Source organism: Aedes aegypti, chromosome 2 (genome assembly GCF_002204515.2).
Source record: "Aedes aegypti strain LVP_AGWG chromosome 2, AaegL5.0 Primary Assembly, whole genome shotgun sequence".
In the NCBI taxonomy this organism is placed as follows: domain Eukaryota; kingdom Metazoa; phylum Arthropoda; class Insecta; order Diptera; family Culicidae; genus Aedes; species Aedes aegypti.
In genome coordinates, this window is record NC_035108.1 from 283,418,386 (window position 1) to 283,434,024 (window position 15,639).

The 15,639-nt window shown below is 37.9% G+C and overlaps 1 protein-coding gene across 5 annotated transcripts in view; it reads right to left on the reverse strand.

Moving 5' to 3' along the window:
- Positions 1 to 1,122: 1,122 nt before the first annotated feature.
- The window catches only part of LOC5564298 (serine/threonine-protein kinase 26), a 242,242-nt gene continuing 227,725 nt past the window's right edge, over positions 1,123 to 15,639 (reverse strand). For 4 of the 5 annotated variants that reach the window (XM_021845234.1, XM_021845232.1, XM_021845233.1 and 1 more), the window contains 7 exons: positions 14,512 to 15,021; positions 14,303 to 14,448; positions 14,020 to 14,233; positions 13,598 to 13,957; positions 9,936 to 10,112; positions 9,692 to 9,870; positions 1,123 to 2,245 (listed from right to left, as the gene is read on the reverse strand). In XM_021845234.1, coding sequence (XP_021700926.1) covers positions 2,203 to 2,245; positions 9,692 to 9,870; positions 9,936 to 10,112; positions 13,598 to 13,957; positions 14,020 to 14,233; positions 14,303 to 14,448; positions 14,512 to 15,021 — 1,629 coding nt within the window. In that variant the 3' untranslated portion in view covers positions 1,123 to 2,202. Of the gene's footprint in view, positions 3,066 to 9,691; positions 9,871 to 9,935; positions 10,113 to 13,597; positions 13,958 to 14,019; positions 14,234 to 14,302; positions 14,449 to 14,511; positions 15,022 to 15,639 lie in introns of all 5 variants that reach the window. The other variant, XM_001648608.2, reaches the window with a different exon arrangement.

A 15,639-nucleotide genomic window follows, 5' to 3' on the forward strand; every position in this document is an offset into this window, starting at 1 on the left:
TTTCTATAATGTTGACAATGCCAAACAACTGAATGCAGGAAAACAAGTACGAAGGGGAGCCTCATCGACTCATGTACCGAAAGTTTGTAACAAATGTAATTTTAGTGTTAACAAATATCTCTAAAATAAAAAATCAGGGGATATCATATCGGGGTGAAATTGATCTTGTACGCCGAATTCAACAGAGTAATTCCTCTGTAATTGGCACACTCCAGTCTGTACCCTTTCTTGTAGATAGGGCGGATGAGGCCATCCAACCAGCCGGTGGGCAATTCTTCGTCCTCCCATACCTTCAGAAGTACTCGGTGGATCGACTGGTAAAGCTGCTCGCTTCCGTGCTTGAGAAGCTCGTCCGGGATCTCGTCCTTCCCAGCAGCCTTACAGTTCTTCAGCTCGCTGATAGCCTTTTTAACATCTCCTATGGTCGATGGGTCCACAGCTTGATCGTCATCATCTATGTTCATGCTGTTCCGCGCTACATTCCCATTTTCACCATTCAACAATTGCTGAAAGTGCTCCTTCCATCCCACATCCTACATCCGTACCGAAGGAAATTTCGATTAAGTATACATTGTTATTCAAAACAAAGAAACATTTTTTCACAGTGAAAGTTTCTTTTCCTGCCAAATTTGGGGGGAGTAGTCCTGAGTGACTGTTACGTAATTCAAGCGTGTGCTAGAATAAGGGCGTAAGTAACATGATCGATTTATCTTCGTCAATCCTCTCTTCCATGAATAAAAGCGAAAAGATGCATGGTTTGTGTCATTTTTTCACACTAGGAAGCAAGGTTGTATCGCTGCCTAGTTTTCTGAGATGGAAAAGTTCAATCAAACTTACATATTGTCACCTTTACTCACGGAAGAGAGACTCGATGAAGCGAAATCGATCATGTTACTTACGCCATTATTCTAGCACACGAAAGGTGTCGAAAAAAATATCGATTTAAGCGTTGCGTAATGTGTGTACCATGCCTAACGAGTATAGTACCATGCCTAATAAAGTATAGTTACGAGTATAGTTCATTCGCACAGTTTTTTCCCCTGCAAATACAGAGGACACAACAATACAGTAAATGTAAGGAATGTTGGGATATGTTTTAAGATGAATGATCACTCGGTATGGTTATCAATATTTACGATTGGTTTTATTGTTAATTTTCTTTGTCTCCCTATTCGGTATCCAAACATTTCAAAGGAATTTGTTCAACTACCACGTCACTCCACAACATCGACATACGTTACAAACGTTAACATTATGCCGCATGATGTGAAAGATATTTTAAGAAACCAACAAACGTTTTCAAGTTTATATTATTTTTCGGTTATCCGTTTATTTTCTTCTTCTTTTTTTTGGGCGCCTGAATTGTATCACTTTATACATAATTTTAGTCGCGCACGTGATAACATGAATCCTCTTGCGGCGTTTGAAATATCTCAGCACTACGTCAGTGTTTTACGTTCTGAAAGTCTATTGATGCTCTTTTTTTTGTTACTGTATCATAATAGTGTATTAACGTGTTATAGCTGTTCGTATGGTTCCTGAAATTTATACTTGGGTTTCTGATTAGTGTTACAAAAAATCAAACTGTTCGCGTGGTTTTCTCTTCGAAATGGATTTCTGTCATATATACCTAGTTAAATTAGTATCCTTTCGTATGCTTCAATTTAAATATTACATATTTCCCTTCTATCCATCTTCCCACAGTTCGTACCTACACATTCACAGCTAATTCCTACTCCACCTTTTGTTTTACAGTCAATATTACATACTGAAGAATTCGTATTAAAATTATTATAACATACATGCTTGCATCCATATTTTTTCCATCTGGCTAGATTACATTGATAGCTAATTATCTGCTTCTCTACATTTTACTCTCTCGTTCTGTTATGGTCATGTGTAAGTTGGATGTGAAGGGAAGTTATTCAACGAAACTAACTACTTAGCTTAATAACATCAGCTGCTGACTAAGTTCACTGCAGTCGCCATAGTGGACAGCTTTTCCTAGCTCGTTTTTATGTCATTGGAGGGGGAAAACAATTTTTGATCAACAAAAATGCAAAAGCGTAATAAAACAAGAAAACATAAGTAATATAAAAAAACGAATTTAAGCTAGCAAATTGTATAAAATTGCGATCAAAATATTCTCAACAACAATTGGAACTGATGGAATGCCGAATATTGCGCACGGTAAAACGCACTCTAGTAAAGAACGGTCATCTTGGACGACGATGTAGGATTTCGTCTGGGTGAAGGAGAAAAATAAAATTTAGAAATCAGCTGTTCGAAATCGTTTTGTTAAAAATGCACCAACACGAGCGGAAAACATAGCATTCACTTTTACGGAGTTAATCTAATGGAAGATTGCTGTTGTCGGTTGAACATGAACAGCGCCGATTTAGAGTTCTACAAAACGAAAAATGTTTACAGAATATTTACAGAAGACAGTTTCCACGTACCAAAGTTTACGAATGATGATTAACAAGACTATGCAGTACACTACGGATGTGAAGTGCATCTTTCAACAATTAGAAAACTTTGATCCAATAACTACGATGACCTTGATTGCTAAACTACTACAAACATCTACGGCGGTGTTTCAAAAAGACGTATTGTCATAAGTCATCAGAGTGCTACGTAGAAATATACTAGTTCTTTCACCGCTTGTTGATACATTCTTCTGGCTATGCGTTATCAAATAATAGTGACAGAATGCCGGAAAAGGCTGTAACTACAAAACAAGAACTTTTAAAATAAATAAATCTTGTTAATCTTTTAATGATGCATCAAATTAGAAAGATATTTACACTCCTCGTCTCTCATTCTTCCCATAACTGACACGTTTAGTACACATTACACACGTGGGCAAACAATAATTCATGTTAGTTCTATTGTGAGTCGTAGCTATTGATTTGCGCTGAACCGAAAGCGAGCTGATCGTCTTGAATTGGAGAGTACCCAAAATTGTCAACCCTCACTTCGATCCCGGGTCACATCACTAACACTTTACAGGGCGCGCCCACACCGCACCGGGTTAGGGATCTTATCGCTTCACTTTGGAATCTCTGTAAGAAAATATGAGCAAACCGGAAAGAATAAAAACACGAACCCACAATGCAGGAAATCCTCATTGTGAAGGATTATTAAAATGATGACTAAAAAGAACCAAACTAAGGCAAACCACCACCTTTTGTGTTTACATTAACTCTATGGAAGCGTGTCGTTTAGGATATCTGATGAGTTAACAAAGTTAGTAGTTGGAATCAGTGCTTTATGGTATATTATCATTCTAGACAGTGTGATTGATCGATCACATAATGAAATTTAGTAAAAAATATATTAAACCATAAAAAATTGCAAGTTTACAAAACCCAAAAATATAGATTTTATCTTGAAAATAGAGACGAAATTCTTCATGATTAAAATTTAATTGGTGCTTTCAATCAGAACTAAATACAGTATTGGAAAACATTCGCAACTTTTACAATTTTCCATACAAAATGACCAACTTTGGTAAGCTATATCTCGATTATTTATAGACCAATATGAATTAAACTTGGCCAGAACATCAGACATAACTTGAATTTTAACATATATCTAAGTGATTTTTTCCAATCACAAGTTCAAAAGCAGTAAAGTGAGTTTTTTGACGATTTTTTATAAATGACACAACTAAACATATTGAAGGAATAGCTTCATGATTTCTTTAGCAAAGTTGTAGATTTTAACGAGATGAACAGGTTTGCTGAAGACAGTTTTTGTGTAGGGCTATCAGATTTTGCGATGAATAGTTTTGATTTTTTCGTCGAAAGCTACACTTTAGTTAAACCGTTATTTCTTATGAACTCGTGATTGGAAAAATTATTGAAATTATATGTTAAAATTCAAGTTATATCTGATGTTCTGTGAAAATTTCATTCGAATCGTTGCATAAATAACTGAGATCTAGCTTACCAAAGTTGCTCATTTTGTATGGAAAATCGAAAAAAGTTGCAAATGTTTTGTCCAATACTGTAATTACGCTCCATTAAAGAATATTAACAACTCATTCACAGAGTGTCTACTCATTTACAGAATTGAAATTCCCTGATATTGCTGGATTTTAAAAAGTAACCTGTAGTTCCAGAAATTCTCCAAAATACATGAGATTGGCAAATAATTAATTTCACATGAAAAAATTCATTTTCAGAGATAGGTAGTTTGACTTCTTAACCCTTAAACAAAACATCTAACGATAAATTTCAATGTGTTCACTTCAATACAAACAAATTTGTTTATCCGTTTGTTCTAAATGTGTAAACAACATAAAAATCGTGATAAAAACCATTGATTTCTACGAAAAAACAGGAATGTTTATCAAATGATCTGAAAATGCCTTTAATCATCAAAATCAGATATGAAAAAATATTCCATTCGATCTAATGAAAAAAAAAATTTCCCTTTAAATGGGATTCAGTTTAATGAACATCAGTGGCGTGCCCAGAATATTTCTCTGGAGAGCGTTTTGTATTTTTTCCTAGATATTTTGAGAAAATCAGAGCTGGTAGCCACTCATCGCCTTGGAAATGTGAACCAAAAAGAGACCATACATGAATATAAATTCAAAAGTAAACCTAACATGAATCACGACATGAGAGTTCGATTCCTCATTTGAACAGACATTTATTTATGCATATTCCTAAGACTTTGTGTTGGAATTTCTCGTGACATTACGACAAGTGTTACTGCTCATTTTACTGTAAATTGCCCTTAAATATTACACCGAAGATTTCTTTAGAGGCTTGTTTTATAATTTTTCATGAATTTTCCTAATAACTTTTTTCTATAATTTAGATTTATTAGATACTTTTAAGAATTCAATTTCAGTTCAGGACAGTCACACAAATTGCTTCGAAGATTTCATTAGAAATCCCTTCAAAGAACGTTTCTGATGTTTTTCAAGGAAGTCCCAAGTTCTCTGGAATTTTGTCTATTGATTTTTTTTAAGATTTCCTCCAACATTTCCGTTGTTCAATAATAAAAAATGGCTCCTTTTTCTTCAAGAATTAAAAATTCCTTCCGGAATTCCGACAAATTTTGGAGAAAATTTTGAAAAAATAACCATGAGGAATTTCTAATGATAATCCTAGAGTAACCTCTGATGAAACGTATGTGAGTTCTAAGTATGTCTTAATGAATTCCTTGGAGGATCGCTGAAAAAGCTTCTTAGTATTTTCTTGATAAATTTCTAAAATTGCTGAAAAAAGCATTCGAATCTCTGAATAATGTTCTACAACATTTTATGAAGAAATTTTTTGAATAAATTCGTACAGAATCCCTGTAGAAATTTAGCAACATTGCAATGATTTCTGTAGTAATATCTGGTGAGGAACCTTGACAGTTTTGAAGAATCCAAGACCAAGATTAAGACATTTTGTTTAACATTAGTAAATGTTTGAATCGCAGCAGTAATAGTTTTATGAAATGCTGGAAAAAAGCCGAGAAACATTTCAGAAGGAATTTGATGTCTAATCCCAGGTGAAATTTATTGAGGATTTCTTGGAAAAGTAAATAAAAGAACTCCTGAGAGTAATCGTGGATAAATTTCTCAAAGAATCCTTATGAAAATGTCTGAAATAAATGAAAAAAATGTTGGTTTTCTAGGATACCATTCCTTCGTGGAAGAACTGCTGTAGGATCTGTGAGAAATCTCCTAGAAGTAACAACTGGAGAAAACGACGATAGAATCAGTGGAGAAACATCTGGAAGATTTTTTTGTCAGAATTATCTCTGTGAAAATTACTCGAGGTGGTAGCGTTTGAGTGCTCTAGGATCTTCTGGATTGAAAAATCGCTGGAAGCATCCCTGGACTTATCCCAAATATTACAGCACGAATCTCCGTAGACATTACTTGAATCATTCCTCTTTTTTTAAGAAAATATAATTAAGAACTTGTGGAATAGTCTCTGAAAATTTCTCTAGAGCCATTCAAATATTGCTCCAGAATTCACTACGAGCAGATTAAGGCAAACAAGTCACTTCAAATAGCATTTCGATTTAAATGTCTTTAAAGACCTTAACCAAAAATAGACTTTTTAAAGACATGCATTAAAATAATGACCAAGACTCTGAAAAAACTTGCTTATATAAGAAATGTACTTTTTTTCCTATCTGATGTAAGTTTTGATCTTTTCCTACAAAGTTTACAATTTTTGTGTAACAGGCGGAAAACATTTTTGTAGAGAGTTTTGGAATATTCTCAACTATGTTTCACATGCAAATGAGCGACACCCAACTGGAACTGGGACTGTACTTGCCTTTACCAATTAGGCAAACTCTGTTTTCTGTTTCCCTGATGCAGCCGAAATTTTTTTTTATTGAAAACATTTTTTTAACAATTTAGATTTATGTATATATAACTGCTTCAAAATAATTTCCCTAAGTGTAGCCGAAATTCTCTGAGAATTTTAGGTTTTTTTTTTCAGGTTGAATACAATTTCCTGATAATTCCAGGTTCTCTAGGTGATAAACACCCTGTGAGAGCTTCAAAGATTTCCTTCGCAATTTTGTCCAGGATTTCACCAGGAATCCCTTCATGAAATACTCCATGGTTCCTTAATAGATTAGACAAGTGGTTTCTTTCGAAAACAAAAAGATATTCCTAAAAATTGTACAGAAATATTTTTAAAAAATTCTGAAGGATTTCTTCGGAAAATCTGGAAAAAATGTCCAACCATTTATCCAAGATGAGGGATTTTGTTACGTTCTTCTAGAGATTCATCCAGAAATTACTCAGAGGATACCTGTAATGATTCATTCAGGGAATCCCTTCAGTGATGCTACCAAAAGTTTTGGAATTTTACGGAGGGATGTGTGACCCTGAAGTTTCTTCATAAAGCACTCAATAAATGGTTCCAGGAGCTTCTTCAGTAATACCGCCAAAGATTTTCCGTTAACTTGCACCAGTTATTTATCCAAAAAGTAAATCCCTTCAAAGATTTTAACAGGATTTAGTGTTTTCTTTTATTGCAGGTTCCTTCAGTATTTTTTCAGAAATTCCTTTAAGATACTTTCAAGGATTGTTTTGAAGAATTTTACTATAAGTTATTCGTTTAGTCTATGAGGAATTTTGTCATATATTTCCGCCAGAATTTTTCAAGAATTTTCTTGTGCGCTCCAAATGCTCCAAAGGTTCTTCCGACTATTCCATGAAGAGTTTCTTAAATTTTGCAGGTATTTCTACTAGGAATTTTCCCAGCGTTATTTTTTTGAAAAACATCTTCATGAGTTCTTTCATTGAGAACTCCCACATGGATTCCAACAACAGTCTACCAGGATGAACCAAATGTATTTTCACGTAGTTACGAATCTCTGGCTTCGACTCGCAGTATCGTAACTACTGAATCGATTCAATGGGTACTTAATAGTTTTACTTCTTCCAAATCTCCAGGAGCAGATGGGATTTATCCTGTTTTGCTCCAGAAGGGATTTGACTTTATCAAACATGTTTTGGAAAAGCGATTTGTAAGCAGTTTTGCTACTGGGTATATTCCCAGAACCTAGCGTGATATTACTGTGAAGTTAATCCCAAAAGGAGGGCGTGTGTCGTAAGTAGAAGCGAAATGTTTTAGACCAATCAGTCTGAACTCTTTCTTCTGAAATGTCTGGAACGCATTTCCTTGGATATTGAAGGTGCCTTTAAAAACGTGTCTTTCGATGTCACATTGGAAGCTGCACGAAACCATGGGCTACCTACAACGATTACCAATGGATTCATCAAATGCTGAAAAACCGACAACTCTTCTCGACATTTGGTCAAGCAGTGATTCGAAAATTGAGTGTTTGCGGATGCCCCCAAGAGGGAGTCTTCTCACCACTTTTGTGGAATCTCGTAGCAAATACGCTATTGAGGCAACTCAATAATAGCAGTTTTTGAACTTGTGAATTTGTCGACGACTATCTAGCTTTGATAGTTGGTATGTGCATAAGCATCCTATTCGACCTGATGGTAGTTGAGAGCTGGTGTCGCCAATATGGCATTTCAGTTAACCCGAATAAAACATCTATTGTTCAGATTAATGTAACTGGTCAGATAAAGTATGTCGGAGTCGTTTTAGATTCCAAACTTTCTTGGACACCTCACATTGATTTCAGAGTCACAAAAGCTTGCATGGCCTTCGGTCAATGCCGGCGAAGTGAGAACAATCCAATCAAAATTGGGCCATCTCCAAAGGAATTGCTTGATGGCGATGTCTGGAGCGTTATCTACAACTCCCATAGCAGCGCTCGAGGCCCTTTTTGACGTTGCGCCACTACACATACATCTTAAACAAGAAGCACTTTCTTGCTCTTACCGTTTATGGGTACTAGATCTACTGGAGAAAAATTCGGTGAAATGTAGATCTACACACACTTCGTTGTTTCCACTGTTGGTGAATTGGGACGAAATGGTTCTTGCTCCAAGTGATCTCAGAATTGCTTGTCACTTTCCTTACAGGACATTTACCACGCAATTCCCTACACGGGAAGAGTGGACGTCTGGCTATTTGGAAAGAAGTATATCAAACAATATAGTATGTTACACTGATGGCTCCCTTCTGGAAGGTAGAGCTGGTGCAGGTGTGTAGTCTCGTGAGCCAAGGCTGAATCAGTTTTACTCATTTGGTAGAAACTGCACCATATTTCATGCTGAAATATTTGAAATCAGCAATATTGAAGTGCTTAATGGGTAAAGTCATATACTTCTGTTCAGATAGTCAGACTGCAATAAAAGCTCTTGCTTCGGCCAACTCAGGGTCGAGGCTTGTTTTCGCCAGTCGAACTTAAATTGAGAAACTGATTTCAGTTAACTCTGTAGATCTTGTATGGGTTCCTGGCCATTCTTGCAATGCTGGAAATTGGCTGATGAGCTAGCTTGCAATGAAGCATCGCATGACTTCATTGGCCCTGAGCCAACTATTTCAATTTCGAAGTACTGGGTGAAGCTTTAAATCAATTCTTGGGCGACAACTCAGCACAAGCATTATTGGAACAGTTTGGAGTCGTGACGTCAAACAAAATTGTACCTATTTCCTCACATCTTTCGCTTCCCTTTCCTCATTAATCGGGTAGATGATGAAATAGGCTCAAATATAGCGATAACACAAATCTCTCAATTGGTTGGGAACGTGCCTTTAGAGCCGGTCTTTTGATACCTTCTACCTTGCATGAAAACTCTCACAATAATTCCAACAACAGTCAATCCAAGATTTTTTCGTTATTTGCTGCAGATATCCCTTCAAAGATGTCAGAAATCTTTTTCCACAACAAAATATATATAGAACAAAATAAAGTGTTTGATCATGTCAGTTATGAAAAGATGTTAAGCATTAGTTTAAAAAGATGCGAAGCAAATAACAGTTATAATATTGACAGCAATAAAAAGTCCAGAACAATAGAAAAAAGTTTGCTAAAACAAATTACGTAATCATCGTTACAAGCTAAATAGCCTTCGGATCCGATTCAGCCTGCAGCACCATTTGTGTCGAACCTCAACCTTCCACCAGTTAGCTTCCCGCGTTCCCCATCGTTACTGGGCTCTACCTCACTTTTATCCAGACCATCACCCGAAACAATCCGAACTACACGTTAACAACAACCCGGATGCACCAAAAAACCACGACCGACCGACCACCGATTTAGAAATGGGGGGGATTAGGTGAGCAGCACCTACCGCGTCACTTTGTCTATAAGCGTATTGATCCGGGTCTCGGAGAAACCGGGCACCAGTTTGTGGATGATCTCCTTCACGAACAGATCGTTCACTCCGGGGCAGGTTAGTTCGGCCTTCTCGAACGCTAGCCGCAGGTCACTCAGCTCCGCATTACTGGAACTGGAGTAACTTCGCTGCATCTGAAAATGGGTGATGGAAATTTGTGTTAAATTTTTGTCAAACGGTTCAACGCATACGAGCATACCTCCGATAGCAGGGGGAATATGATGGACTTCAGGCAGCCGCTGTTTGTCCGACTCTTGGAGTTGTTATTTACATTTGTAATACTGTTGCTTCTGGGATTACCATTGCTGTGACTAATTTCGCGCTCTCGTCGCAAACTGCTGATCTTCTCCTCGCTGTCGCCCCGGTGGTTCGATACCTGGAATACAATAGGAATTGCGTAATGACTCATTAGGGACACGATAAAATGAAAAATGTCAATTCTCGCTCCAACCCACTTTTTGGGTGTCATTTGAGTCTCATAACATCTTTGCTCGATCGATTAAACTATTGTAATTAGACGCCAGCCGTTATATGGATTTTTTATGGAAACATTTTGTTTTGCAATGAAAAATAGCAAGCGGTTATTCATAGACCTCAATAAAAAAAACTAAGCGTAGACCTCGATAGATATGTTTATGATAGAAAACATTGCCAAAAACCGAAAAGCAATTCTATATGTGTAAAAAAAGTTGTTATTCGGAAATTTTGCTCATTTATTGATTTCATTGATAACTCACTCCAGATATTTTCCATGCGTGAGTTATCAACCTCGCAACTCAGCAGTCAAAAAATCATGCATGAGTTAACCCATCTGTTTGGTTCATTGCCTCGTATTTCCACTGCTTTCTCGCACAAGGACATTATATCTTGTTTTTATGGTACAGGCAACTCTCCCTTACTCGATATTGAAGGGACCATCGAGTTGTGAAGGTATCGAGTTACAGAACACAAAACCAATGCAACTGCGATCCAAAGGAACATCGAGTTAGCCATGAAAACCAACTTTTACTATGATTCACTAACTCGATATCGAGATACGGAATATCGAGTAAGGGAGAGTTAACTGTAGTATTATTATAATCCTTTCTTTTTGCATGAAAATATCAAGCGTGAGATTTACGAAACAGATCTCTAATGCGTTTGCTCTCACGGGAGAGCTAATTGATTGAGATTTGGAAAAATGCCAGAAAACGAACTTTTGAATTGAACTGGGCTAGTTTCCAAAAGAACTCTTGATTAAAAACTATAACAAAATAAATTAAAATAAATTCATTAAACTTTTTGTGGATTCTTTAAGAAAAATAGTTAGATGAGATCCTTGAAAAACTTTCTGGGGTTATCTTTTGAGAATCCTCTGCATAAACAGCTATTGAACTTTTCAAATGTAGAGCCTTTAATGTTTTCTAAATCCGACAAGTATCAACTGTTAAAATGTTTAAAAAAAAGCTCCTTTGAAAGTTCAACTCTTTGAAAAGAACTCCAGAGATAGTGAAAAAGTGTTTATAGTAATACCGCACAAAAATTCCAGACAAATTCCAGGAAAAATAGTTCAATTGATTTTCGGGAACCTCTGTTGATTTGACCACATTTATTCTGAACACTTTCTAATTCGTAACCCGCTAATTTGTTCATCGTTTAGAGTGAAAATGGTTCAAACTAGAGATGGGCAAAAAGAATCGGTGCCGTTCAAGCGGTCCGGATCACTCTGTGATCCGTGGCTCTTTTTTGGCGAGAGCCGGTTCATTTGATCAGAACGGATAAGATAAACGGGGCTGTCGCAATAAAATCTGTATTATTTTCTTGAGGGCGATATTCAAAACTGAAAACGCAATAGATGACTCTTTTTCAGTGGTAGTAAAAACGAAATCCTGAAGCAAAGAAAGCACAATGGAAGATGAACTAAACACAAAAGGTTATGTATTCATATTACGCTTGATTTCTGATTACTACTTTTTCGATCCAGTTTCCTAATTGTAATTAATTTACGTTTTTCATTATTTTCAATACGTTTTGACAGTTCACCGACTACCATTCTTCCATGCGCTTGTGTTTGAAATTTGAGAATCCAGCGTAGCGCGATCAGTGAAAGGAATACAAACATCAGTGTCGCCGCTAGGCGGCCAGCACAGATAAACTGAATGTTCGAAGAGTTGTTGTCTGTACTTTTGCCACTGGCGCCAACTGTTAGCGATTAAGATCAAAATAAACAGTCGTTACCCTATTATCTGTATTTCTGTGTCCTGGAGCATAAAATCTTTATTTTGATTCTGTATCCCTAAAAATCGAGATAAAAATGAAAATTACACAAGAAATTCAAAGAAATACGCATAATTTGTAACTACAAAGCTAAATTTACACACCTTGGTTTGAATTTAATAATTTTCGAAAACATATACTTTTTTCTCAGAATTCTGTATGGATCTGTATATTTTTTGCAAAACTCTGTTAACAGAATCTACAAATCTGTATTTTCCCAAAATATCTGTAATCAGTATATACAGATTCTTGATGACAAAATATTCGAGAAAATCTGAAAAATACTGATAAATCTGTAAATATGGCAACCCTGCAGACAAACAATGTCCAGGAAAGAGAACAAACCGATTCATTTCGCCTATTCGCCTTCGTTCGCCTCTCGGCTTTATTATAACGCTTACCTCGTGCCTTGCTTTGCGCGCCACGCCACACATGAAGTACAGTTTTATGCTGCTCCGTACTCTCAGCGCTCTCGGTATAGACAGACAAATATGCCCCGCCCGCTTGCATAAAGGTAAATGATAGAGGCAAACAACATTTTGCTTCGGGTAGGGGAAATCGGCCGAGTAATCGTGAGTGAGAAGAATGAGAAAGCGAAAGACACGAAAGGTACAACGCATAAGGCTCTCGCATCCTTCTCTTGAAAGATGAAATGGGATTTTTTGTTTGTCAGATTGCCTTATGTTGCGCAACAGGGAGTGAACCGCTCTTTATGCCGTTAGCTTGATTTAGTTCGTTTTTTTTGCAAGTCGCTGAGCCACTGAAACGTTCAAAAGATCCGGTTTACTAAAATGAGTGACTCGGATCGGATCCGTTCACTAAAATGAGTGGTTTTGCTCATCTCTAGTTCAAACTAGAGGTGTCCGGCGCCGCGCCACGCCGACGCCGCCGCCCTTTTTTCTTCAGGCCGATTACTCAAAAATTGTCACGCCGCCTTTCTCAAGACTATCACGCCGTTTAGTTTTTCGGTATGTAAGGCGACCGTTCAAGAAATGCATAGCTTATTGAATATCACATCATTCACATTCGATGTTGTTTCTTGTACAGAAGAAGTCGAGTTAAATTAAATACCAAGTATGCCTTATACGGCAGTATGGGAGGAAACTAAAATTTCTAAAAATTACCAAGAACTCAAAAGTGCTTATTCGAGGCTGAAATTTTATACAACATATATCGCACACTGGGTGAATAGTCATAAAATAATTCTGATGGAAATTGTATCGCTACTACATTATAAGGCTCATGTAAAATCTCAATGTGACTGTTATGCGATTACAATTACCAATGTGACAAAACAACTTGGTATTTTTTTCGAATTTTCTATAACAATCTCACAGATTTCAGTCAGTTAATCGGAAGTAGGTTGATGACTCTCCACGATATTAACTCAAAGTTGTCAAAAATGTCGAATGTGACAAATATGCAGTTATGGGGGCAGTATAAAAGCGATTTTTAATTGCAAAAGTAAAGTTTTCCATAGTAAATCCCATATGCCAATCGAGCTGAAATTTTGTACAGTCATGGGACCCAAATGGAATCCTAAATTTGACTGGACGTGAAACTGAGTTTTGTCCCACAACTCAATAACAGTTTACTGGAACTCACCTCCTTCGAGCCTCGCCTTTCCTTATTCTCCCGCTCGACTTCCTTTTCTCGTTCCCGTTCCCGTTCGCGTTCTCGTTCTCGTTCCCTTTCACGATCTCGCTCCCGTTCCCGTTCCCGCTCTCGTTCACGTTCGCGTTCTATTCGATCTCGTTCCCGTTCACGTTCCCGCTCCTTCTCGCTTTCCCGTTGCCGTTCCAGACTCGCCCGCTCGTTCGGGTAATGGCCACCGATATCCTTCTGGGGTGACGTTGGTTCCCGGTCCGAGACTAGCTGTTGCTTTCGGCTGTTGGAATTGCTGTTGGAAGATATCAGAGCCGACGAGGTCTGCGACTGGTGAGATGGCGACGTTGGAGTTCGTGGCTGCAATGAAAATAAAGACTCTGGATTAAATGGTCCCATTATAAGGAAGCAGCAACACCAACCTGACTGGATTTCTGTTGATTCAGATTGTAGTCTCTATCTCGATCTCTATCTCGTGCGTTGCCTAGGACCATCATACTGTTGCTGGTGCCGTTGTGTTTCACCGGAGACCCGAGTGCGTCGTCCATCGAACCTTTGTTGAAATTGTTGAAATGCATGCCTTTCACCGTCATGATCCACGGTTCGTCCATATCGCTATCCGGTTTCGATTCCTCACTGTAAAAATAATGTAATTCGTTATAGAACGTTTCTTACAATTGTCGTTTTCAATCAATATCTTCTTACGAGTCTGAATTCTCCGATTCGGTTTCACTCTCCTCTCCCTTCTGCGTTTTCCATTTCTTATACCGGTCTATCAAATCGATCAGGTATGAGTTCTTTTTCGCTTTTTTGATGAAAGGGAACTTCAGCAATTCTTTCGCTGTAGGTCTCTGAAAGGATAAGAATGAGATTAATAACTTTGGTGTACAACACCAATATTCATAGCCACTCACATTTTCCGGGTCTTTGTTTAGGCACGCTTCGACAAAATCTTTGAATGGCTTGGTATAGCTACCGGTCAGTTGCGGGGGGTTGTTTTTCGGGATCAGAAAGAGCACCCTCATCGGATGCAGTTCCGAGTTAGGTGGTTCACCCTTGGCTAGCTCGATGGCAGTTATTCCCAGCGACCAGATGTCCGCTTTGGAATCGTACATGGACTGTTTGATCACTTCCGGTGCCATCCAGAACGGTGTCCCGACGAATGTGTTCCGTTTCGAGGTCGTATTGGTGAGCTGCCCGGCTACACCGAAATCCGCCAGCTTCACATCGCCCAGTTCGCTGAGTAACACATTCGCTGCCTTGATATCACGGTGGAGCTTTCGTTCGGAGTGCAGGTAGTCGAGACCTTTGAGCACTTCTCGCAGGATGATGGCTATGTGCATTTCTTCGAACAGACCAGCTTTCATCAGGTCCAAGGCCGATCCGCCACCGAGGTATTCCATAATAATCCATAGCTTTGTACCCTGCGGAAGAAACAATGTGAACCGTTAGACACTTATTTCTGAAGATGTTTGATTAATTGAAGAAATGACTCTGAGAGCTTTAAATATGAACACGTTATTAATTCAATATGTATTATAATATTATCCTCGCGACAAATCCTACATCCGGTTGAATTGATCCAACCATCGCATAGTTACTAACGACAAATTAATCAGTAAAATATTCAAGTTCCCCAACCTGTCAAATTTCGTTATTGATTCAACTGGCGGCGCCTCGACCGAGAACGATATGAATTTCAAGACAACCTGTTAATCAAATCTGCACCAACGAAACAGACAGCGGAATCTCCTACGCCGTAAAGCTTCGTGAGGAATTCCGCAGATAAGAAACACTGTCACCATCAATCACGCACCAGTTGGGAATGGCCCCGTACACGAAACCTGTGTCCCTGTGTGTCTGCTCTGTAATTGCAGTCGTTAAAACTTGATGCAGCATTTAAGCGAGTGATGTTAAGATACCCCTAAATACTACGGCTCGCTACGTCGTACCGATTCTTATCTTGTCCCAAAAGCAGCTGAAGTATAAGCTTGCCGACTTATTTGACATTGTTTGAATAGCTTAAAATTCTTGATAGCTTA